At 44.7% G+C, this 25,343-nt stretch overlaps 1 protein-coding gene across 1 annotated transcript in view; it reads left to right on the top strand.

Annotated features, from left to right (window-relative positions):
* The first annotated feature begins 360 nt into the window (after positions 1 to 360).
* Positions 361 to 25,343, top strand: part of CHCHD3 (coiled-coil-helix-coiled-coil-helix domain containing 3) — a 190,152-nt gene continuing 165,169 nt past the window's right edge. The window contains exons 1-2 of the mRNA XM_056846625.1: positions 361 to 368; positions 9,349 to 9,493. Coding sequence (XP_056702603.1) covers positions 361 to 368; positions 9,349 to 9,493 — 153 coding nt within the window. The remainder of the gene's footprint in view (positions 369 to 9,348; positions 9,494 to 25,343) is intronic.

Genomic DNA, 25,343 nt, shown 5'->3' with positions numbered 1-25,343 from the left:
AAACTAAGCGAATCGAATATGGTCCTGAATAAAACTGTCCCGAGCTACAACACAGGCGGTGGAATTGCCAAGAAATTGGGGTCACTTGTGCAGTTTATAAAAGGGCCAGGAAGTTGAACCACTTGGGCACAAGTAGTTGACCCAATTATGAACCAGCATGAGAACAATTTTGTAGGCTGCGGCAGCCGCAATGTCAGATGTCCATATTGGTGATCTCGTTGCCGGTTGCCTTGGATCTCCTCTTTAGTTCTCGTTGTTTGGCCTTTTCACATCAGTTAAAGCTGGGTGCACGGCAGAACTCCCCCCCACCACGAGCCTTCCAGTATCTTCAGCCGTAATATAGAGTATTGGAAAACCAATATGTTCAGGTAAGTAATGCCGTTACTGGAGTGAATCCTTGCTGGCTGAGAGCTAAATTATTCATTGTGTTAGTTTAGCTAACATGACTCCTGCTGTGCGGGACGGCTTTCAGTGTGGTGTCATAGTCTAATTATAGTATCATTAACAATCAACCTTTCATCAGTCAATATGGTCTTTGAGGCCTCTGAGAAGCTTAAAGTTTGGAAAATGTTTGGAAAAAGTTTGGAAAAAGCATATCTAAGGGCGGGGCTTTTCCGATTTTTCAAGCAGTAATCTAGGACCTAAACATCAGTTTGGAGATCAACGTACTGGATTTGTCAATGCACTGGATCATGGGCTGACTAGCGCTGGGACCACCATCCAGCCTTTAAGGGCAGCTTTCAAAAATACCTCTTTGTTCATAAATTTGGAGGGGAAATTGCGGCTGCCAGAGTGGTGTTTAGCTTACCACACTGACTCCATGGGGAGGGGCCATGTCTCAGTGGTAGAGCATCTGCTTCGCATGCAGAGGTTAAAGCTACACCCCCCCCCCCCGGCATCTCCAGTTAAAGGATCCGGCAGTAGGGTGACATGGAAGACCTCAGTCTGAGAGCTGCTGTCAGTCACAATAGACCATGCTGGTCTTGATAAATTAAGGCTCTGCTTCAGTATAAGGCAGCTTCATGTGTGTTCATGTGTTCATCAGCTGACTCATTAGGAATAATTTTCTAACAGAGCTGTTCCTACGTGGAACAGGTTTCCTCGGGAGGTGGTAAGCTCTACTTCCCTGCAGGATTTTAAGCAGAGGCTAGATGGCCATCTGTCAGCAATGCTGATTCTATGACCTTAGGTAGATCATGAGAGGGAGGGCACTTTGGCCATCTTCTGGGCATGGAGTGTGGGTCACCGGGGGTGTGGGGGGGAGGTAGTTGTGAATTTCCTGCATTGTGCAGGAGGTTGGACTAGATGACCCTGGTGTTCCCTTCCAACTTTATGATTCCATGATTCTACCTGTATTTTCTGTTGGGCACCGATTCTCACTTTGGTAGTAAGCTGCACCACTTCAGAGAGCCAGTGAGAATTTGCATGATTGGATGCTTGCCAGTTCTGGTCTAGATTTTTCTCTCTGACATGCTAGTCCTGTTAATGGAGGAGCTGTAGTCATAATATGCTGCTTGCAATGATTAATGTAAATATCCTGGGTCTGGGACATCCCAGGAAGAAACATCAGTATTCTCTCATCACTCCCTGTACCCTGTTTTGGCTGGGCATGCTTCTTAATCAGCTTTTAATACTTGGATGCGTGCGCCTGGTGCGCAGGCCAGATAAAGTTAGTCAAATGCGAATGATGCATGCCATTAATATTTGGGCCAGGGCCATAGCTCAGTGGTAGAGCACTTGCTTTTCATGCAGAAGGTCCCAGGTTCGTTCCCTGTCATCTCCAGTTAAAAGGATCAGGTAGTAGGTTATGGGAAAGACCATCCACTGAGATCCCGGAGAGCTGCTGCTGGTCTGAGTAGACAATACTGACCTTGATGGAGAAATGGTCTGATTCAATATAAGACAGCCTTATGTGGGTTCGTATGATGTGCATGCCCATGTATAAAATACAGAAGGAGCATGCCAGAGGCGGGCAATGGTAAACCACCTCTGTTCATCTTTTGCCTTGAAAAACCCTATGGGGTCATCATAAGTTGGCTGTGACTTGACGGCGCTTTCCACCACCAATAGCTAATGATAGCTGTATCTTCCAAAAATGTAGGGTGTTAATTGTCCACCCTAGCCTGGATGGCCCAGACTAGTCTGATCTCATCAGATCTTGGAAGCTAAGCAGTATGAGCTTTGGTTAGTATCTGGATGGGAGACCACCAAGCAAATCCATGGTTCACACACAGATATCAATAGCAATCCACCTCTAAACGTCTCATGCCTTGAAAATCCTGTGGGGTCACCATAAGATGACTGCGAATTGATGGAACTTTCCACTATCACCATTCAAGTGTATGAGCTGTTGGACTTCATTGCAGAGCAGAGAATATTTTCTTGATAACTGTATATTTTTCAAAGCTTCTTGGATATATTAATCAAAATATTAGGGTTGGTGCATCTTGGTGACCTTATATGTAAATGTAAGGTCTCCGGTTGTTTTTTTAAATATTAAGATAGTAATATTCGTGGTTGTAGATTCGGCTGGAGTGTGTGCGCTCACATGCTCCTCCAGGTGTGGTACATGCTGAATGCTAATAAAGTCTTCAGAGAAAACTGCTGTAAGTTGATGCATGCAAGTGTTTGCGATCATAAGGCTGTGCTGACTTGTGTTTGTTTCATTAAGCTCCTTCAAGCCCTGGCAATCACATAATGCAAATGCACCATCTTTCCATTCAGAGATGTTACTGCTTTGCACTGAAAGCCTGGTGAATCTAAATGAGCTTGGGATATTTGTGCACCACTCCCGAGTACATGAAACTGTGATGCCGTTGTCGCAGTGGGCACGTCCAGCTTCAGAGGGGATGCAAAATGTCAAAGTTAGCTTGAAATTATTTTATCCAGAGGAAGAATCTGAGAGATTCTTTTCTTTTTAAGAAACTACTGTGAGGTCTTGAATGAGGCTCATTTACTAATGTGTGTCTCTGATCTTCTGGCTTCTGTTTGAACATAAAAAATCATATAGGCATTTTAACTTTGTTACGAATTTGAGGGTCGTGCCTCGTTCTTCCTCTGATCCTCCCCTCCACTTATCTCACTAGAGGAATCATGCTTCTTACAATAGTTCATGTAAAGACTTTGCAGACAATAATGTTCAACCCCATTTTGGTTTTTCTTAAGCATAGTGCAGAATCCGTCACCCCCAGCTACCCATCAGCTGGCCGGTGGGGGGTCTTACAGGCAGCTGGGAGAGGCTTAGTCCAGCATGGCAACAATGTTGCTGGCAATGCAGCGATGTCACTTCAGGAAGTGACATCGTATTGCTGGCGACATGATGATGTCACTTCCAGCACGTGCTGGATGTTGCTAGCAACGTTGCTGCCAAGCTGGGCCAGGCCTCCCTCCTACCCCCTGCTGGTTGCTGGGGGACCTGGCAACCCAAATACTTAAACCATGTGTGTACTCTACACTAAGAAAACTAAAACTCTGCTACTAGGTATTCCATATTCTGCATTTAGGATATCTGAATTCTGCAACCTATTCGTAAAAGTATTTTTAAACGGGTTCACATGGGATAATTTATCACTCACGTTAAAGTTGAAAAGCTTCCTGTAGAAGTTCTGCATTTAAAAACAATGCTTTCTAATAAGCTTGAATAAGCTTCCTGTAGAAGTTCTGCATTTAAAAACAATGCTTTCTAAGCCTACAGCTGAATCATTGCCAAGTTAGTTTGCACTGCCATGTGAAAATCTGAATGGTGGTAGCCTTTGCTGTCCTATTCTCGATTATTATTTTATCACAGTTGTGCAGCAATGGGGAAAGCTTGGCTCATCAGAGTTTGGCACAATTCTTAAATGACGTAGGAGGCTGCTCCTGGTAACATCTGAGCAAGGCTGTTTGTGATAGGATGTGTAGGAGGACGTTAATCCATAGGGTCACCAGAAGCCAGAAGCCAGAAGCAATGATGACCCATAACATGCACATACAATGCCGTGCTCTGTAATGGTTCATAGTTCCCAGCCTCTAATATTTCTTCACCAGCATTTGATCTTCCACTTCCTCCAATTATGCACAGCTTCTGCCTTCCCTAGTAGTTATGCGAGGTTGTGCCTTAGTTGCGAGTCGAAGGATCAGCAAAGGAGACTGCATAATCCACCTCTAGTCACCTTCATCCTTGAGCAGCTTTCTTGCCAGCTTAGCACTTTAGGGCATGGAGTAGGGGTCACTGGGGGTGTGAGGGGGAGGTAGTTGTGAATTTCCTGCATTGTGCAGGGGGTTGGACTAGATGACCCTGGTGGTCCCTTCCAATTCTATGATTCTGATTCCCCAACCATTCTTGTTCTTTGTATTGTGGAAGAGGGGAATTTGGAGTGGGGGGAGGTTGGGTGAAGAGCACCTTCCTGAAGGGCAGATGGATCTGTACCCACTTCTCACTCTTCCCATCTTCCTGCTCTCATTAACCCTTGGAGCAGCCTAAAAGCCATAATCAACAGTTGACCAAGCCCTACGAGGAAAGGCTGAGGGAGTTGGGAATGTTCAGTCTGGAGAAGAGGAGGTTGGGGGGGACGACAGGATTGCTCTCTTGAAGTATTTGAAGGGCTGTCACTGAGAGGAGGGCAGGGAGCTGTTCCTGTTGGCAGCAGAGGATAGGACTCGCAGTAATGGGTTTAAATTACGGGCTGAAAGGTACCCGCTGGATATTAGGAAACATTTTTTTTACCATAAGAGTAGTTCAGCAGTGGAATTGGCTCCCTAGGGAGGTGGTGACCTCCCCCTCATTGGCAGTCTTCAAGCAGTGGCTGGACAAACACTTGTCAGGGATGCTTTAGGCTGATACTACACTGAGCAGCGGATTGGACTAGATGGCCTGTATGGCCCCTTCCAACTCTGATTCTACATCCACCTTTCCAATTATTTATTTATATTTATGTTTTAGATTTATATCCTGCCCCTCCCCCACTACAGTGGGACTCAGGGCAGGTAACAACAAGGCAAATATACATTTAAAAACAGTTATTAAGGGTCTGTTACCAGAGGATGTCTGGAGCATCCCCCTCCTCTCGATCTCCCTGGCAGTGCTTCCTTTATCACAAAGAGAACCCTGCATGGACTAGCAAGCGAGTTTGAAGCAGTAAGCCACCTGTCATAGCTTTAAGAGCTTTTATTACACATCTGCATTCTAAATGGAAAAAGTAACAGGTGCAAAAAAGTTGTTAATAACTCGCATAAAAGAAGGGCAGTTAAAAAAATGATGGAGAGTTGCATAAAAAAGTCAGAGCAGAGCCGGAGCAACTGGTCAGCTTGCGCTGGAGGAGCAGCAGCTGAGTTGGAATTCAAGCTGTGTGCCCCCTAAGCAAAAAAAGAAAAGCAATGGGGTTAGCTAAAAGAAAAGCACCTTGGGCAGACGGCTTAAAAGGAACCCAGGCAAAGAGAAGCAAAAGAAGTTCCCGGATGCAACAAAACTGAACTTCTACCTCTTAATTTCATTGTGTCCTGATGGGTCCCTTGGATCCAGGTGGCAGGGCCCCTGCTCCCTGCTTGGGGGCGCAGATTCTGCTGTCAGCAGCCCACTGCTGAGCAAGTCCAAGGAATGCACAGCAGAGCTCCTTGGGTGGTGAGCTTGAGAGATTTGGCCCTTGTGTGAGATTGGGATGCGCTTTACTGCTTAGTTATACCTGGACTAATCCTGAGGCTTGAATTTCAGGTGGTAGGCAGAGGGCGAAAAGAGGAAATGATAACATCTCTTCTTGGTTGAGTGTCAAACGCCCAGGAGGATGCTTGGAGAGTTGAGAGGGTCAATCAGTGAAGGGAAGGATGTATGGAGTCAGCAAAGAATGGGACAAATCACAAGTTTGTGGCTACCATGCCCACCATTTATTACAAATCGAGAGCCAGCATTGTGTAGTGGTTAGCGATGGACTGTAATCTGGAGAACCGGGTTTGTTTCCCCCTTCTGCACATGAAGCCTTCTGGGTGACCTTGGCCTAGTCCCAGTTCTCTCTGAGCTCTCTCAGCCCCACCTACCTCACAAAGTTGTGGGGCGAGAAAGGGAAGGTGATTGTAAGCCAGTTTGAGACTCCTTAAAGGTAGAGAAATATGGTTTTAAAATCAGCTCCTTCTTCTTCCTCATCCTTTTCTTTCTCCTCTTCCTCTCTTCTGTGGTGTTTATAATATTGATGATGATCAGAATATAACTACATGTTTGAAAGAAAAAATGACAGTTGATTTTGCGTCTTGATATATCATTGGTGTGTAATTACAGTTAGCTAGATAGCCACAAATTTTGTTTCCTATTTCCCTCTCTTCCAGAACTTTTAAGAAGGCGTTTTTATCATCAGTGCGATGATTTCGTGACTTCTTTTGGACTGCTCATAAATTGATTGCAACCAGAATGACACTTCCCTTCCTTCTAAAAGGCTGGTCTGTGTCAGAATGTCCTGTTGATGTTTCCAGTCCCTCAGCAGTTAGATTATTTGTGAACATTCCATAACCTCACCGTAGCTCAGCCGGTTGATCGCATCTGGAAATCTTCACTGGAATTACTTATCCAGGGAATCTATGATCCGTTTACGAGGATTCTCTCTGGAAAGGGTGCATAGATGATCAAATTGAACATCCTTACGTGTGCGTTGGTTGTGGTAATTTCAGAGTCGCGTTGTGTCAAACCGTGTGTCAGGATTTGGCTTTATTGCTGAAACGATCTCTCAGATGCATTCTCCAGATAGCTGATCATGAGCGTACCAAAATCTGTGTTGATAAAGTAGCAAAGCAAGTTCAGTCTCGCCTCTCCCCCTCCTTTTTAAATCCCCAAAGTTTACTATATTGGATTATCTTTTTCTCTTTGCCGGCCTCGAATTAGTGTGAGGCGCTTTTGGTCTTCCCTTTTTTCTGCATCATTGATTGTGCAATAGATTCAATTTGGTTTGGATCATTTAGAGGTTCTTGGGAAATCTCTCTTAATGGAATTTGGTCCATGTCTGCATAATCTAGCTTTCTGCTTGACTAATTGAAGGCGCTGCTTAATATACTTGATAAAAACTCCCCTTTGGTTCCTATTCCAGAGGGTTGTATGCGAAGCACAGAGGCAATTCAAATTGTTATTGTCTTCGTTCCCCCCACCACCACCACCATCACCAACATCTACCCAGTTCCTTGGGGAAGAATATAAATTTCGATTATGGGAAATGGTGTGTGTGGGGGGGTACCTTTCACAAAGTGACCCTAGACTTGATCATTTGTTCTCTGAAGCTCCCTCGGTAACTCACAAAAGCAGCGAATGCTCTGAAACCTCGTCCCCGCTGCAATTTCCAAAGCCTGTTTGAAGAGCTGTATTTGATATTCCGTTACCGGCGGCCAGCTTTTAGATGTTGACTTTGTGCTCAGCATGAGAACACATATAAAGCAGGTGTATTTTTATTAGCTACATTATTTAATATATATTTTAATCCCTGTGTAAAATGTGCAGGGTTAAAACTGCAGGTATTCTCTTAATGATTTCATTAGTTTGGATAGCTTTTTGAGACTGTCTACTTAACCAGCATTCAGTTCTTTGTGACAGACTATATACCAGAATAAGTTTGCTATGTACAGTGTATAGCGATAGGATGAATATTGGTACGATCGCCAAACATAAAGCTAAGGCAAGCAAATACTAATATTGCATAGTGGTTGGGATGTTCAGATCTCCACTCAACCGTGAAATTCAGTGAGTGGTATGAAGAGTCACTGTTTCTTAGCTTTCCAGTCTAGGCAGAATTTGATCAGTAAACGTAGAAGGATTGTTAATCTATATTATAAGCAACACAACCTTCTGACTTTCAGCCATTCCTTATCAGCACTTGGTTTCGCTCCCTTCCTGGCTTCCAGATTGGCTGAGGTCCTATATAGAATATCTTCCCCTGGGATCTTCCCAGTCCTGGGCATTCTGCCTGTGAACTACTGCTTGTAAATCAGGACCGCATTTAAAGCCCTACGTGGCTTGGGACCGGGGTTTCTGAAGGACCGTCTTCTCCCATACGTTCCTGCCCAAGAATTAAGATGACTGTCCCACCAATCACAAAAGCTCATCTGGTGGGTACTTGAGAGAGGGCCTTTTCAGTGGCAGCCCCACAATTATGGAACCGCCTCTCCAGGGAGTTGCACCTGGCCCCCTCACTTTCAGTTGTTAAGAGGCAATTGAAGACGGTTTTATTTAGGACTTCAAGTTTTTAGGACTTTTAGTTTTTATTTATTGGCAGTCCTAAGTGAGATTTTAATTTGTGCTCTTTTATGTGTGTTGTACTGGTTAGGAGTGGTGGTTTGGAGCATGGTATAGTGGTTAAGAGTGGTGGATTGGAGCGGTGGACTCTGATCTGGAGAACCGGGTTTGATTCCCCACTCCTCCACATGAGCGGCGGAGGCTAATCAGGAGAAACGGGATGTTTTCCCTACTCCTATACATGAATCCAGCTGGGTGACCTTGGGCTAGTCACAGCTCTCTCAGCCCCACCTACCTCACAGGGTGTCTGTTGTGGGAAGGGGAAAGGATGGTGATTGTAAGCCAGTTTGATTCTTCCTTAAGTGGTAGAGAAAGTCGACATATAAAAACCAACTCTTCTTCTTTTATAATTGTTGCTTTGTTGACATTGTAAGCCACCATGAACTCTGCAAGTTATAAAGGTGACTAATAAATGTTTGAAATAAATGAGTAATAAAATTATTAACCTGGTTTGTTTTACCCCCTGTTTTCCTTGTTCTTGTTCTCTCTGTGTTTCACTTGGTCTGTTGTTCTAGTCTGTAGACTATTGATCTCCCTGTACTCAGGAAGGTTTCTTGGTTTGGTTGGGTTCCTGATAGGAGCCACTGAAGAAGTAACATTTGAATATTTTAGTGACAGTCGATAGGTGATGAAAGATAAATGGATTTACTTTTAACTAGAATGACCTTGGATGAAGATACCCAGTTTATTTTTAGTGTGCAACAGAAGGTGTTTTAATAATGTATTTAATCTTTCTGAGATATAGGATATTTATAGCCATAATCATTTTATATCTGAGTGCAGGACTGATAAGTTGAAATCATATTAGTTGTGAGAGACTTCAGGCTTTATGCGTATAATAAAACCTGGAATTCATACTTTGGAAAGGCATTTAAGTCAGTAATTAAGTCTCCCTTGTAGAATTGTTGGGTGCTTTATGGCATTACCGGGAGTGCTAGCTATAGGAAATTCCTCCCCACATCCCTGTGTGTTGGCCACACTGAAATGGACATCTTATAGTCTCTTACAAACATCCCATGTGGTTCTAGTACAGTTGATTTGGCCTATCTCGAGTATATGTCTTGAATATATAGTTCAGCTCTGTGTCTCTTCTTCCTCCCCTGCAGATTAAAACAAGATGAAAGGCATGCACGGGATGAAATTAGTAAAGTCCTCGAGCGAGAACGGGCTGCCTCCAACGAGCATTTGGCCAGAGTCCTTTTTAGAGAGCGAGCTGTGCATGAAGAGGAGCGCCTGAAAGCACAAATTTTGGTAAGTGGCGCGTTGGGTTTTGAAGACTGTGAAGCTGTGAGCAGATGACGTTGATCCACAGGAGGGTGAGTGTCGATCGGAGATGAAACGGTGGAAGTCATCGCTGTTTCTGGTGAGGGGAGAGTATTTGAGAGAGTGTCACTTTCTCATGGCCTGAAGTAGTTGAGGCTCTGCCTCGGCATGTGCCTTGGCAACATACTAAGTGCGCAATTAGTGATGTGCTTGCCAGATCAGAGGGATTTCATCTCCCTGGTTCTTCAACCTCAGATGGGGTTTTGTGTGAAGATCTAATTTCCTATTGAGGAGGCAAAGAAATATAGTTCTCATCTCTGTGAAAACGCCGTGCCTGTTCAGTCTTGCTATCACAAGTGGGATGTCGGGATAGGGCAGCGGGTAAACTCCCCAACCCTGGAACATGATAGCTCCAAATTGTGAATGCACTTGCTTGTAGGAACATAATGGGAGGCCCAAGAACTGTGCGTAGTGTCTAAATGGCAGCAGAGGTGCAGAATGCTAGATAAGCGACTCTGTCTGGCAGGAGATACTCCGGTAGCAGTGAATGGTACCCGGTTGGTTTTTCGGCTCCCCAGGGAGCAAGGGGAAGGGATGGCGTTGATTAACGGAGACTTGGGAAGGCCGTGGGGTTTTTCTGACCTGCAGGGGCCAACCAGAAGGAGAGGCTTGAGAGAGTAGGCACCATAGAAATGCAGGGAGACGGGCAAGGAAAATGACTGACTCTGCAGGTGATTTATTTGGATAGATGAGCTTCTCAAGTTGATGCCAAGCTTCTAACAGGAATCAGGATCGCGGCTCAAGACATGGTAAGGAGTTAGCCAGGGAATTTTTAGCGTGCTGTAAATGAGTACAACGCTTCAAGGCCAGAAGGACCGCGTCCTAGGGCGCTTCATGTGAGAAATCCTAGAGAATGCAGAAGGTACCAAAAGATAAAAAGAGGGCGAAGGAGAAAATTGCAAACCTCTCCAGTCTGACTGACTTTGCTTCAAAATCTGTGGTAGTATCCGTCCCTAGAATCAGTCCATCTTTAAAACAATGCACTGTTCTCATCACCATTTCTGATGAGGTTACAACCCTGTTGGATTGCAGGAATGCTATGGGTGTGATTCTCCCCCCCCCCCCACTCCAACAAGGTATTTGACAGAGTTCCTTTATGCTGGCCATTGGCCGTAACAAACAAACAAACAAACAAGACAGAGTTCCTTGCAGACTTAATTGTCTAGGTTTGGTGGTGGGTGGGCTTTCCCTCACTGGAGGCCTTAAGTCAGATGTTTAGCAGCTATGTGTCAGGGATGCTTTAGTTTTTAGCACTGAGCAAGGTGTTGTACTAGGTGTCCTCTAAGTTCTTCTTGTAAGCTGTTCACTTGTATGGAAACGTGCAGATCTGTCTGTGGTGTTGCTAGGAGACAAGCTGTTGTATCTTATGGAGAGAGCGAAAAAAACCTGAAGGTGCTAAGTCAAAAATCTGGCATTTGATGTTTCCATTTTTCATACCCTGCCTTGTGTGTCTTCGTTGTGATTTTTTAACTTTATTTGTCTTCTCTCCACACCTGCAATTCTTTATAGTACTGGGAACGCTACTAATAACGACGGATACCTATTCCCTCCAGTACTAGAGGTAGTGTGCCTCCTTAAATCAGTTGGTGGGGAGCATGGGCAGGATGATGTTGTTGCAGTCATCCTGCTTGTGGCTTCCTAGAGGTAGCTGGTTGGCCACTGTCTGAGCAGAATGCAGGACTGAATGGACCACTGGTCTGATCCAGAAGGGCTCTTCTAACTTTCTTAGGATGCTGGACTAGATGGACCACTGGTCTGATCCAGCAGGGCTCCTCTAATGTTCTTTGGAATCTGGACTTGATGTGCCACTAGTCTGATCCAGCAGGACTCTTCTGATGTTCTTAGGATGCTGGACTAGATGGACCACTGGTCTGATCCAGCAGGGTTCTTCTAATGTTCTTAGGATGCTGGACTAGATGGACCACTGGTCTGATCCACCAGGGGCCTTGTATGTTCTTAGGATGCTGGACTAGATGGACCACTGGTCTGATCCAGCAGGGGTCTTGTTATGTTCTTAGGATGCTGGGCTAGATGGACCACTGGTCTGATCCAGCAGGGCTCTTCTTACGTTCTTATGAACACCATTTAAGTCTTCTGGAGAGGCGGTATACAAGTGAGAACCAACAGGATTGGGACACTAGAGGTAGTGTGCCTCCTTAAATCAGTTGCTGGGGAGCATGGACAGGATGATGCTGTTGCAGTCATCCTGCTTGTGGGCTTCCTAGAGGTAGTTGGTTGGCCAATGTGTGAGCATTTAAGTCTTCTGGAGAGGTAGTGTACAAGTGAGAACCAACAGGATTGGGAGACTGAGCTACTTTTATCTTAAAAGTTAGGAAAACGGGAAAATGTGTGTTGCCGCTAATTTTGCACCTTGTTAGCAAGAGTCCAATCCAAAAAGCACTTATCTGAAAGGGGATTGATCTACTGAACCAGCTGAATAAATGAGAAGATTGCCTGTTGGCCTTGCATAGAAAATCATGCTCTCTTTGCTCATCCAAAAACGTATTTATATGCCATTGGGATCTTTATTCCTATACCCTTTATTTTAAAATGTCAGAATATATATTTCTTGATGAAATAATAGCGTGAATATCCAAGGTTCTCTTTCTGCAAGTTGCGGTCGCATTTTATTTGTGAGCTCAAGATAACGTTCCATTGAACTGGCCCCTGTGAAACAAAAGGCAAACGTCTGACCTTTGTAAAGTTGCTTTTAAGAAGGTATTGAAAAATTGGAAGATGGAATTTATGTGTTCAAGTGGCTTCAGACTAGAGTTTCTAGGCCTGGTTGGGGGCGGGTAGATATTCTGCAGCCTTTACGTTGGTGCCTACAAATTAAATTTAGCAACCTACCTTTGTGTCTGTAACAATTCTATACCCAACACTTTTCATGAATTTTTCTGCCTCAAAACTACGTTCAGGCCAACTGGATTTACTCTTGTTGGAACAGTTTTAAATGTGGTGAAATTGCCATAAATAGCTTATTGACATTCCATCACTGGAGTCATTATGAGTGTCAGGGTGAGCTATGGAGAGCATGGAGTAAAAAAAAAAATCCATAGATAACCGAAGTGCACAGGGGCAGTTATATTTCCATCTCTGTATAATGGCCTAGCATTTACTGTTAACATATTTGCTTCATTGCTTGGACTGAAATGAGCTGTCATTAAAGCCTTTACATGCTGGAAAGCAGGTTTATCGAGTTGTCTGTGACATTAGACTAATCTCCTATTGAGGAGGCAAAGAAATATAGTTCTGCATGTTCTTTGCTAGCCGTAATGGCAAATAGCTGATGGGTCGTTGGAAAGAGCACTGCAGTACAACTGTTGCGTTTTGTCTCGAAGGTGAGTTTCTAATTTGGCTTTGCTCCCTTATTTAAAACTGGATGATGCGACCACCTTGACAACCACCTGCCATCCACCAGAAGGTCAAATCAGCCCCTGGAGGCCCACCCTGGGCCCAGCTGTGGTGTGTGCAGTAGAAGAAGCGAAAGAGGAGGAAGAGAAATTATTATTATTATTATTATTAGTAGTAGTAGTAGTAGTAGTATCCTGCCCTCTATCCTGGCCAAAAAGACACCAAGTCAAGTTGCAGTCATCTTACGGCAACCCCGTGGGGTTTTCAAGGCAAGAGATGTTCAGAGGTGGTTTGCCATTGCCTGCCTGTGTGTTGCGATCCTGAACTTTCTCGGTGGTCTCCCATCCAAGTACTAACCAGGGCAGATCCTGCTTAACTTCCAAGATCTGACGGGATCAGGCTAGCCTGGGCCATCCAGGTAAGGGCAGAACTGTAGGCAGAGATCCACTAGGAGCCAAACAGAAGAATTATTAAGTGGATTGTTCACATTTTGTGGAAACATTACCTAACATTGTTGAAATTTACACAATTCGTTACATTTTTAAAAGACATGAATTTCATTGTTGTCTTTTGCAGTCAAGATAACCATCAAAGTTATTGATGATTAAAGCATCTTTTTGTGTGTGTCCTGATAAAATTAATCCTTTAAAAATAGTTGAGTGGTATTTGACAAGAGCTAACATTTCAATTCATTCAACTAATTGATGGTCAAATGGTCAGCCCTTGTCTTACAATCGTTGGCATCCTGCTGCATGCTTCAAGAACCGTTTGTTCCAGGGGGGTAGCTATATTAGCCAGCTGCTGCCAAAATAGCAAGAGTTTTGTGATAGCTTAAAGATTGTCAGATTTATTGTGCCCTATGTTATCATGAGCTAAACAAAGTTCTTACACCACGATAAACTCCAAATTAGTCTTTAATGTATCACAAGAGGGGCCGTGGCTCAATGGTAGAGCATCTGTTTGGCATGCAGAGGGTCCCAGCTTCAATCCCTGGTATCTCCAGTTAAAGGATCTGGGAATAGGCGTTGTGAAAGACCTCAGCCTGAGACCCTGGAGAGCTGCTGCCAGTCTGAGTAGGCAATACTGACCTTGATAGACCAAGGGTCTGATTCAGTAGAAGGCAGCTTCCTGTGTTGAAGTCTGTTCTATAGACATACTTGACTGTTGTGGATAAGTGTTTTTTTTTTTTTTTGCTAGAATCACTATTTGCCATAATTTGGCCATGCCCATTTAAAAAAGGTAAAGGTCCCCTGTGCAAGCATCGGGTCATTCCTGACCCATGGAGTGACATCACATCCTGATGTTTACTAGGCAGACTTTGTTTACGGGGTGGTTTGCCAGTGCCTTCCCCAGTCATCTTCCCTTTACCCCCAGCAAGCTGGGTACTCATTTGACTAACCTCGGAAGGATGGAAGGCTGAGTCAACCTTGAGCCGGCTACCTGAAACTGACTTCTGTCGGGATCGAACTCAGGTCATGAGCAGAGCTTGGACTGCATTGCTGCAGTTTACCACTCTGCATCACGGGGCTCCTCATGGCCATTTACCTTTAACTTTTTCACTGTGTCAGATGGGTTTTTTGTAATGTGTACTTATCATTTTGCTTATTTATTTGGAAACTGTATTTGCCATGTCTCCAAAGGCACACTCATGCACAATGTAAGAGCCATACTCTGTACTGAGCCAGATAATTGTTTTCCCTCTCTTGTTCTCAGGATCTGTTTCTGTAGTCCTGGGTGGTAGTTTCAAACTACTACAAAATGATCATGAGAAGCAGCCTTGTTCATCTCCATTGGTTGTTGCTTTGAACCTGAGATGGCTTCTGATTTTACAGCTGACCCCTTGTCCTTTTGACGGAACAGCCCATCCTGTACTTGCCGTGTTTTAAGAATGACTTGGCGAGCAAATCCCAAAGGGCAGAATTGCTAAACGAGGTAAGGCGCTATCTCTTAAGAGGATGCTGGTTTGTTTACAAGCCTGCGGTATTTTATTACATACCTCATTTAGCCCATTCATCATTTTAATAGAAAATATATGGTTCCGAAATTATTTGAGGAAAACTACATAGCCCCAAACTGAATGCGATTAGTTATTCTAGGCCTAGCCAAGTGGTGAAAAGCAAAAAAAGAAGAAAAAAAAGGTACAACTAGAACATTCAGTAATGGATATTTGCAGTGTAAAGAAAACGATGAAGAAATTGGTGTTCACACTTGACAATTAGGACTCAACCAGGAAAAATATTAAGCCCAATTACCGTGTGTGTGTGTGTTCGTTGTTGTGAAGATTCTGTTTTATTACACAGGCGTCTGTAATCCTCGGAGCTGAAGCTGTCTTGTAAAATGTGCTGTAAAACTCAATGGTATGTTAGCAGAACACAGCCTGTAGAGTTTTAGGGGTTTGTTTCTAACACCATGAAGACACATGAATCTGCCTTCTGCTGAATCAGACCCTTGGTCCATCAAGGTCAGTGTGGTCTAATTGAACACATGAATACATGAAGCTGCCTTATACTGAATCAGAGCCTCGGTCCACCCAAGTTAGTATTGTCTACTCAGACTGGCAGTGGCTCTCCAGGGTCTCAGGTAGAGGTATTTCACACCACCTACTTGCCTGGTCCCTTTAACTGGAGATGCCGGGGATTGAACCTGGGACCTTCTGCATGCCAAGCAGATGCTCTGCCACCTAACCACAGCCCCTCCACTAAACTACGCATGTATGAACACACATGAACACATGAAGCTGCCTTATACTGACTCAGACCCTTGGTCCATCAAAGTTAGTACTGTCTACTCTTGCCGGCAGCAGCACTCCAGGGTCTCAGGTGGCGGTCTTTCACATCACCTACTTGCCTAGTCCCTTTAACTGGAGATGCCGGGAATTGAACCTGGGACCTTCTACATGCCAAGCAGATACTCTACCACTGAGCCACAGTCCCTCCCCATGCTCAGACTGGGAGTGGTTCTCTGGGGTCTCAAATGGAGGTCTTTCACATCACCTACAGCCTGCTCCTTTTTAACTGGAGATTCTGGGGATTGAACCTGGGTCCTTTTGCATGCTAACCAGATGCTCTACCTCTGAGCCACAGCCCCTCCCCTGAATGGAAATTCCGCATGAAAATACCTTCTACAGAGTCAGACCATTGGTCTATCAAGGTCAGTGTCGTCTTCCTAGACTGACAGTGGTTCTCCTGGTTCTCAGGCAGAGGCCTTTCACATTGTGGAACCTACTGCCTGGTCCTTTTTAACTGGAGATGCCAGGGATTGAACCTGGGACCTTCTGCATGCAAAACATTTCCACTGAGCCACAGCTCCTCCCAACTCAAATTTAAAAGGCATACTGTTTAGGTTCCATGATGATGTTAATTATTTAACATGCCCTTTAACATGGAGAGGTTCAACAAGTGCCGCATTCTAGTCAACTCCGGGCTGTCTTGTTACAGAGCCTTTTAAAACCCTCCTTTGGTTTTATGATTCTTTCTGGACAAACTGGGTTTGGTATACTTACTTTTAATTCCTAAAGGTGCGGGGAGTGATCAGACACGCGATCCCTCCGCCTGCATACAGTCAAAGGGGTGACTTTAAACATGACACTAGTGGGCAAGAAGAACTTAACCTGTGCCGTCTTCCACACGCCCAGCATCTTGTCGGAATCGTGCTGCTATACAAGTGAAATTAGCATGCCAGAGAGCAGCGCCACAGGCCCCGGATCTCTGGCGTGCTGAAGTAGCCACAGGTAAAAAATCTTCACGTCTGCCCAACCTCATTTTGAATTCAGGCTTCAATTGACACAGTCCCAGAGCAGTTCTACTTCCTCGTCTGCTGCTGGTAGAAAGCCAGCCTGGGTTGGCTTTGCAAAGCAAGAGTGAAATCAAAGAATTCCTCTTTCTCTCGATTGGCAAGCACAGTGGCCCATCCCTGTTTCTTCAGCACACAGGTCGTTGTTAACTGGGTTGTAACTGTAATGTTGAAACCGAGCCGTTTTTGCTGTGATATTTGGAAAAAGAAAATGACTTGCTTTGCTTGGCGCGGCACTTGCCTGATGCCTTAAGCAAATGTATGTAAAAATTACAAAGTTTCCTGACATTTGAAATTAATTCTTCCCAATATTTAAACAGTGCAGCTAATTGAATCACCCTGTAGGTGATTTTTCTTCTTCTTCTGCTGGTCATAATCCCAGGGTGATTTGTGTCCTGTGAGCTCTTGTAATAAAATTATAATTCAACTATTAAACACTAAATCCTGCATAGATCCCTTTTCAAACAAAGTTGAATATATTGCTTCCCACCCAGCCTTCATTCTTACAGGAGTGACATAGACTGTGAAACATACGAAATAAGTGAGAATTTCATCTATTAAAAGCAGAGAACTTGGGATGTTAAATTGTGGAACTCCCTGCCCCTGGATGTGGTGATGACTGCCAACTGAGAAGGCTTTAAGAGGGGAGTGGACATGATCATGGAGGAGAGGGCTATTCCATGGAGTGGAATTGTTGTGTGCTCAGGACCTTCAATGGAGCCCACAATTCATAATTCTGTTATTGTGTTTTCAGAGAATCTCAGCTGAATCAAACCATCAAGGTCCATCAAAATCAGTACGGTCTCCTCCAGGGGTGGGGAACCTTTTTTCTGCCAAGGGCCATTTGGATATTTATAACATCATTCGCAGGCCATACAAAATTATCAACTTAAAAATTAGTCGACCAAGCTATATTTTACTAATACGGTCCCTTGGTCTCCCTTATTACCATTCCTTTTGGTTCTCCCCCCCACCCCAATGGAAAGCGCTGGGCATACCCCCTGCTGTCTTCTCAACCCTTATCCCTCCTTGTCATAGCCAGGCAAGGGGAAAATTCATTGACCTCTTCTACCCATATCTTTGCTTTCTCCTCTGGGATCCAGTACATTGTAAAGGGATCAGACCTATCTGTGATCCCAAGTCGCAGAATTTAGGCCCCTAGTTTTTAAATAACATTTGCCTTTAGCAGTTGCCACGCTGCACATCTGTATTCTTTCCTCTCTTTCACCCACCCATCCAGTCTTTGATTACTTTGGGGCCTCTGGTGTGTGTCCCCTCTCCCCAGCAGAGCGACTTGACAAAAGCTGAATGAACAGTTGTCAAGGGTTGTCCTTCTAAATGATACAGCACGACTGTGTGCAGCAGATTAAAACTGGTTTCCCTCTGACAGAAATCATTAAAGGTAACAAAAACATTCCCCAGTTCCAGCATAGTGTTGTGCCGAGGATTTTCTTTCTCCTTTAGTTAGGCATATTCCTTAATATCTTCGCTTGCTTGAATAGTTGTGTTTTTAATGTACTGAAGAGAAATATATGCATTCCCCCCCCCCCAAATCTGGGGAGGGGAGATTTATTTTAGTTAAGATAGAAATAACTAAATAGCAATCTGCATTTACTAACTTAAGGCAGCTGTAAAACTGTCATCCAAGATGCTTCCCTTGACCCAGCATTCGTTCCTTGATTGGTCGGGAAATGGAGGGGAAACTACCTGTATTATTAAAGAAACGAAAATTAACAAGGTTTTCCTGCCATTTGTACAACATAAAAGTTATGTACGGCTATAAAAGTGCCGGCAATCGCTGCAGATTTCTGTAATTTATGTAATGTGGGTTTTGAAGAAAGAATCCGCAGTATACCCAGCTTCCTTATTTGTGTAGAAGTGTTAAAATCTTCAATAAGCAGTACCTATTTGAAGGGGGGGATTGTGCTTCCCTCCGTTTGATGGGGTCCAGCTGATCCTTGAGGACTCTATTGAGAGCCTGGGGGTTATTCTGGACCCAGAACTATTGCCGGTGAAGCAAGCTAATTCAGCAGCAAAAAAAATGCTTCCTACCATCTTCATTTAAAGCCCATTCCTGAAGGGGGGGAAAGCTCCTTAGGAGCCGGTGTGACCCCGCGCCGGCGTAGGTGCCACCTTATCACTGAATAAGGTGACACGTCAGCACAGGGGGGAAATATGCTGGTGTTCGGGTGCCACCGGCCCCTGCTACCAGCGCAGCCATGCCGGCAGGGCTTTCCCCAAAGGGAAATCCTGCACCAGGGTTGGACGGCATTCCTTGGTGTGAAGCTGCCATTAGGCAGCTTCCTCACCCTTTTCACACCGGGAATCTTTTTGGGTGGTGCAGCCCCATTGAAGGCAATGGAGGATTTCCCCCATTTCCTCTATTTTTATTTTTTTAAACCCTTTTTTCCCCTCCACGGCAGCCAGGAAGCCTCTGAGGAGGCGGCGTGGCTGTGCCACTCCGGGCCGCTGCAGATCTGCCCCCCCCTTCAGGATTGGGCTGCCTGCCTGGAAGATGGCTCCCCACCTTGACTCAGCTGATCTGGCTGTAAGGGTCGCTTTGCAGAGGAAGGCAATGCCAAACCACCTCTGTTTGTCTCTTGCCTCGAAAATACCACAAGGGGCTGCCCTAAGTCGGCTGTGACTTCATGGCGTGTCCCACCACCACCATTTCTAGTGGAAGTAATTTCGTAACGAACGTGGTTCGATGTGGAAACTAAGCATGTAGTTGCCTTGCGGTACACTTTAGCAGAGAACCCCAGCCCACCCAAAGTCTCATGAAAAGCTTGTTCCATCAGCATTGTGAGGTTTAAACTGGACTTCACTGTGTCGCATTGACAGAGCACGTGCCTTGCCTGCCCCAAGATCTCCATGTATTTTCGAATCCGGAGCTGGCAACCCTACCTGGATTGTTCCTCTTATGTTATTTGGGATCTGCTGCTTAGGTAGACCTATAGAGCAAAGCTTCTTAAATGGTGGGTCGCGACCCCACATGGGGTTGCGTAACAGAATGTGGGGGGGGGTTTGCGCAAAATTTGGCAACAGTAAATGGTAAAATGAAACGTATAACAAATAATTGTTTTAAAATAAACTTCTTTATGATTTATTATCAGTAAATGTTTGATTTGTATACCTATTTTACATACCTATTTACCCGGGGTTGCATAAAAGTTTCTCAGGCAAAACGGGGTCGTGAATGGAAAAAGTTTAAGAAGCCCTGATCTAGTCCAACCTCCCGCACAATACAGGATATTCACAACTACCTCCCCCCCACACCCCCAGTTACCCCTACTCCCTGTTCAGAAGATGGCAAAAAAAAAAAAAAAAACCTCTAGGATTCCTGGCCAATCTGGTCTGGAGGAAAGATTGCTTCCTGACCCCAAAGCGGTGATCGGAACTACCCTGGGCATGCAAGAAAGGGCCACAAGAGCCAAACACTGATGCTATAGAGAACTAGATTGGGCATGATCCACTGGATACAGTGTGACTGTATTCTTCCACCATTTTTTTTTTGAACAGTCGAATGTCCAGCATCACTGAAAGTGTGATTATACATTATTATTAGGACTGTTTCTACTTGGTCTAGGCCAGATTTGGAAATAAGCCCAAATGCCATGGGGCAATCCCTGGAGAATGGATCCTCCTCAAAGGAGGAACTCTACCAGGAGAATTCAGCCCCAATGGAGCGGCCTCTGACCTCGCAGCCTGAAGTGGGGCCTGATTCAGCACAGCCTGGCTAGGAGGCTGATAGCCCTGAAGCTGGTGACTCTCCAGAGCAGGCATGAGACTTACAGTCAGAAGTCAAGGCAGAACCAACCCAGTCCTGCTCAGAGCCTGGACCCAGTGGCCCAGCTGTGAGCCCTCAAGCTACTAAGGCAGCAAAGGCTGACAGGTGGAGGCAGCAGCAGAGAAAGGCACTGGTGGCTAAAAGACATAGTACCCGGCTGGAAGCCTACCGGCGTATGCTGGAACAGTAGCACTGAGTCCTTGCAGGAGGAAGACTAACAGAGAAGCCAGATGCCAGAAAAGTCTCAGCTGAACAGCCCAGGGTCGAGGAAGCAATGCAGTGCGTACCTGAGCAACCTGCTGCCTCCCACGCCTGAACAACTCTCTGTGCCTTTAGACCTTGGACTAGCTGTTTGGACCTCTGACTCTCTGTGACCCTCGACCTTGGACCAGCTACCTGGTCTACAGACTGTAACTCTGATTTGGCAAGTACTGGACTCTGATTTCTGGCTTTGACAAATGGACTTGTTCTTTGGATTCTGTTGTCAACCACCTGGAGCAGTATCTCAGAGACACTGCAAGTGAAGACCTGAGCATTGGTAGCTAGCTAGCACACCAAATATGCAAACATCCATTTGACACTGAGAGACACTGTCCTTCAGTGTTACTCCTCTGAAGATGCCTGCCACAGCTGCTGGCGAAACATCAGGAAAGAAAATACCAAGACCACGGTCACACAGCCCGGATAGCCTACAAGAACCGATCCATTTCTTGATTGGTAGAAATCTATGGTTTGCCTCCTCTTTCCTTTGCTGTTTAAAGGTTGGTAACCTTTTGCTCAGCGCTAATGTAGAAGACGTCGCATCTAATTAAATTTCCTGTTTGCAAATCTACCGGTCCACCAGTGCCTTGCTCTGCCACCTTGCCCCACTTTAATTCTCGTCACGTTTCTTGAAAAAGAAGAAGCAATATTTCACTCTTTCTCGTTTTCCTAATTATCATGCAGATAAACAGTAGGGATCATGACATTAGGATAAGTAAGTGGCGTATGATTTTGCCTCGGAGAAACTCTTGCTGCTTCCCTTCCTCCCCCGCCCCCCCTTGGGCTGTGCTGTAGTAATAAATGAGCAAGTTCAGAGTACTTTATGATAGATAGTTAATGGTGCTGTGACTGAGCCAACAGGCCTGTTTCTATAGCATCTGTCACAATTCACAGTCATTAGCATACCTTTAATGGTTTCTTTTCATAATAATTTCTACCAGGGCATTTAGACTGCACTGAGAAAAAAACAGAGAATTCCAGATACGAGTAAACGTTCATGCCCCGTGTATCATTTTTGAAGAGAGAGTGGTTTTTTTTCTCCCCCAGTATACACACATGGTAATGCGCTTTAGGCTGTTAATTTGTTCTCAGCTCTTTGCTCAGAAATTCCCTCCCCCGGCCATCTCCCCAGCCCTCCAGCTGTATCTGTAGCCCTCGCAAGCCTCAGATTGCTCCGGCGCAAAATAGTTCTGCTGTTTGTGCCGTTGCATTAGCATGTAGAGTACAGATCCACTTGAAACATCTCGACAAAGCCCATGGAAATGCACGCAACGCAACGGTGGCCAAGAAATCTGGCTTATGCAAGTGTGGGCTTGAAAAGCTGCCAACGAGGTTTGCAAAAATAAAGTCAAGGGCGCAGGCGGCCCGATAATGCCGAAGCGCGGTTGGCATCGTGGCATGAGAGAGCGGAATACAATCTGGATTTTCCTTTAATATTTCTGATGTGTGGTGGGAAGGGACAGTGCTTTGAAGAGTGTCATTTCTCTGGTCAGACTTGGAGGGACCTGATGCTGTGATAATGGAAAGCCAGTTTTACCTAGATTAGTGTGTCTGTAGCAGTTCCATTGATACAGACGTACGGAAAATGGCCCCCCTGCTCCCGGCCAACGAGACCTTAGCAGAAAACAGCTGCACTTGGGAGTTGTAAACAAAGTAGTACAAAAATGGATGAACTAAAGTTGTGTTTACCGTCCTGCCTTTGGGAAATGGGTAGGAGAAGAAAAGGTTCACATTTCTAAAAGTCACTTTGTGCCCCAGATGATCAACCCTCCCTCCCCAAATTATTTCTAAACTGTCACCCCTGAACACATGAAGCTGCCTTATACTGAACCAGACCCTTGGTCCATCGAAGTCTGTATTGTCCGCTCAGACTGGCAGTGTCTCTCCAGGGTCTCAGGCAGAGGTGTTTCATGTCACCTACCTGCCTACTTCCTTTAACTGGAGATGCCAGGGATTGAACCTGGGGCCTTCTGCATGCCAAGGAGATGCTCTACCACTGAGCCACAGCCCATCCCCATGCCTGTCATGACCAGGCAGCGCTCTGCTGTGGAGTTTTGCAGCTTATCATGTGTGGCCATCTGGGAGGCAGACAGGGCTTGGTTAGGGGGTCTTGCAGGCTAAGGGTTAAGTGGAGCCCAAGGAAACTGCAAGCAGAAATTCTTGAAGAGTGGACAGAGGGTAAGCCCTTTCTACTGGCATTGTGTGGACCTCTACTGTTTTGTTTTGTTTTTTTCAACATGGAAGCCACCTACGTAAGGATCCTGGGTGGGCGTCCATACAGACACTGACCAAACCCAGACCCGCTTAACTTCAGCGAAGTTGCTTTATCACATGCCTTCCAACTCTTCCTTTGGGACCAGGCAATGAAGTGAGGAACAAGGCAAATTAAACTTGACCTGTCCTTTACTCATTTCAGCGATCAGCTTATAAAAGGTTTGCTGCTCAATACCTCCTGTGAATTTTGCAGGAAGGTGCTGATCTAACAAGCATCCATAAAATTGAACTCTTTGATTGGTTTGGAGCAGTGGACTCTGATCTGGTGAACCGGGTTCAATTCCCTACTCCTCCACATGAGCGGCAGAGGCTAACCTGGTGAACCGGGTTGGTTTCCTCACTATTCCACATGAAGCCAGCTGGGTGACCGTGGGCTAGTCACACTCTCTCAGCCCCCCAGACAAATTCTGTAAAAAAGGCTTTCTCCCAAGTTTTTTCCCCCAAGGACTTTTTTCAGTTTTTCCAATAGATTGGAAAATTTGGGGGAGCACTGAAAAACAAACTCCCATGGAACATTTTTTTCTTTTACAATGGGTGAAATGCTTCTTAAGACAAGGTCTTTCGTACTAAAAAAGTGTTGCATGAAGAAGTATGAGGACTTTTTCAATTTTTCCAATGGAGAGCATGTGGAATTTGGGGGAGCGCTCACAAAAAAAGCTTTTTATGAAACATTTTCTCTTTTGGGGTAAGAAAACCTTCTCTTAGAAAGCATTTCACTCCTTCCAAATGCACAGAATTAAAAAGTTTGAAGATGTTCTTTGTTTCCAATGGAAATTTTTGGAAATTTTGGGAAGCACTTGGGGGGGGGGAACTGTTATACTGTAGACATAGAAGACATTTTCAAGAATTGTTTTTGCTTAAATAATTTTGGCAACAATTAATATGCTATAATGTGTTTAATGATACTACATTGTTAAAGAGTTCAGTGTTCTTAATATTATAAAGTTCAGCTCAATATGCAAGTATGCTGGAGAGCTTCTGTCCAAATAATACACTTTGTTTTGGCTGGTTGGTTTTCTACTTCAACTTCTATTTCTTCATACCTTTCAGATGGCGAAAACTGAAAATGGATGTGTGATGGTAGCATAGAGTTCAGCAATTTGCAACTCTTTCTTAAGTATACTTGTAATTATTCTTATTGAAAATGAGTTCATTTATACTTTTAAATGCCATAAATATGCTAAATAGTACAATTCTGTATGCTAACTAACTTATAAATGATGTATTTTCTGTTGTTAAAACAAAAGCAGTAGTTTAGGTTTGATAGGAAAGCCCAGCAGGCTTCATGTGGAGGAGAATGTAGATTAGAGTCCGCTGCTCATGTGGAGGAGTGGGGAATCAAATCTGCTTCTCCGGATTAGAGTCCGCTGCTATTAACCACTACACCATACTGGCTCAACCCTCCCCATCAAGTTCTAGGTGTGATTGCAGGTGTAGATATCAGTGCCAGTCACAGTTTACATAGATAATAGTGTCACGAAGTCTCTTAAGTCTGACGGCTTGCTGAAAGGTAGACACAATGCAGCATCAGAACAAATACCTGCCCCTCCCCGGCAGTCACAGTTGGCTTCATTGGGGCGTGGTGCCTTTGAACGCAGTGGATTGCAGACGTTAATTTGTCTACAAGGGCTCCTTGGCCGGTCCCGTAATTACGGCTTGCTTCTGCTGCTGCTGTTCTCTGCTGGCATGCGCCGCTGCTGAAGTTCCCCAAATTTCAGGATGGCTCATCGAAAGTTATGCACCTTCTCAAAGACTCCATAAAGCACCTCCGAGAGATCTCTGCAGGGGACCCGTGTGCTACCTTAGAAAAACAGCAGTTACAGCCTACTGCAAGCAATTTTCTCTTAACTTGCAGTTGATACAGAACAATTTGGAAAATTGATGCATCTGTCATAATTCTGAATGGGCAGGGTGCATTGCCAAGTTTGGAACTAACGCACAGAAAACCCACAACTTTTTGCTAATAGTGAGGAAAAGAAAATCCATTTTATGCTCCATTAAACTGTTACACATCATAAATAATTTATGCTCAGACCTGCTCCATTCTGCATCGTGGATGATAAAACTAGTGGAGTGGGTTTTTTTGGGGAGGTTTTTGGAGCATTTTAATGAATGTAATCGTTTTCTTTATTCTCGCTTTCTTAAAACAGAGCTGCGTGATTCTTGAATTCCCGTGGTCACCGTATAATTGTAACGGGATTAAATGATCAGAAAGTGGGGTTTTAATATGTACAATCAGTCGCGGGCTGCCTGCATGGCTGTTTTTTGTTATGTGTCTTTGTAAATAATTAAAATGGTAACTTCTGAGGA

This window comes from Euleptes europaea, chromosome 3, assembly GCF_029931775.1.
Source record: "Euleptes europaea isolate rEulEur1 chromosome 3, rEulEur1.hap1, whole genome shotgun sequence".
NCBI classification, from domain to species: Eukaryota; Metazoa; Chordata; class Lepidosauria; order Squamata; family Sphaerodactylidae; genus Euleptes; species Euleptes europaea.
This window is presented reverse-complemented; position numbering and strand designations above follow the sequence as displayed.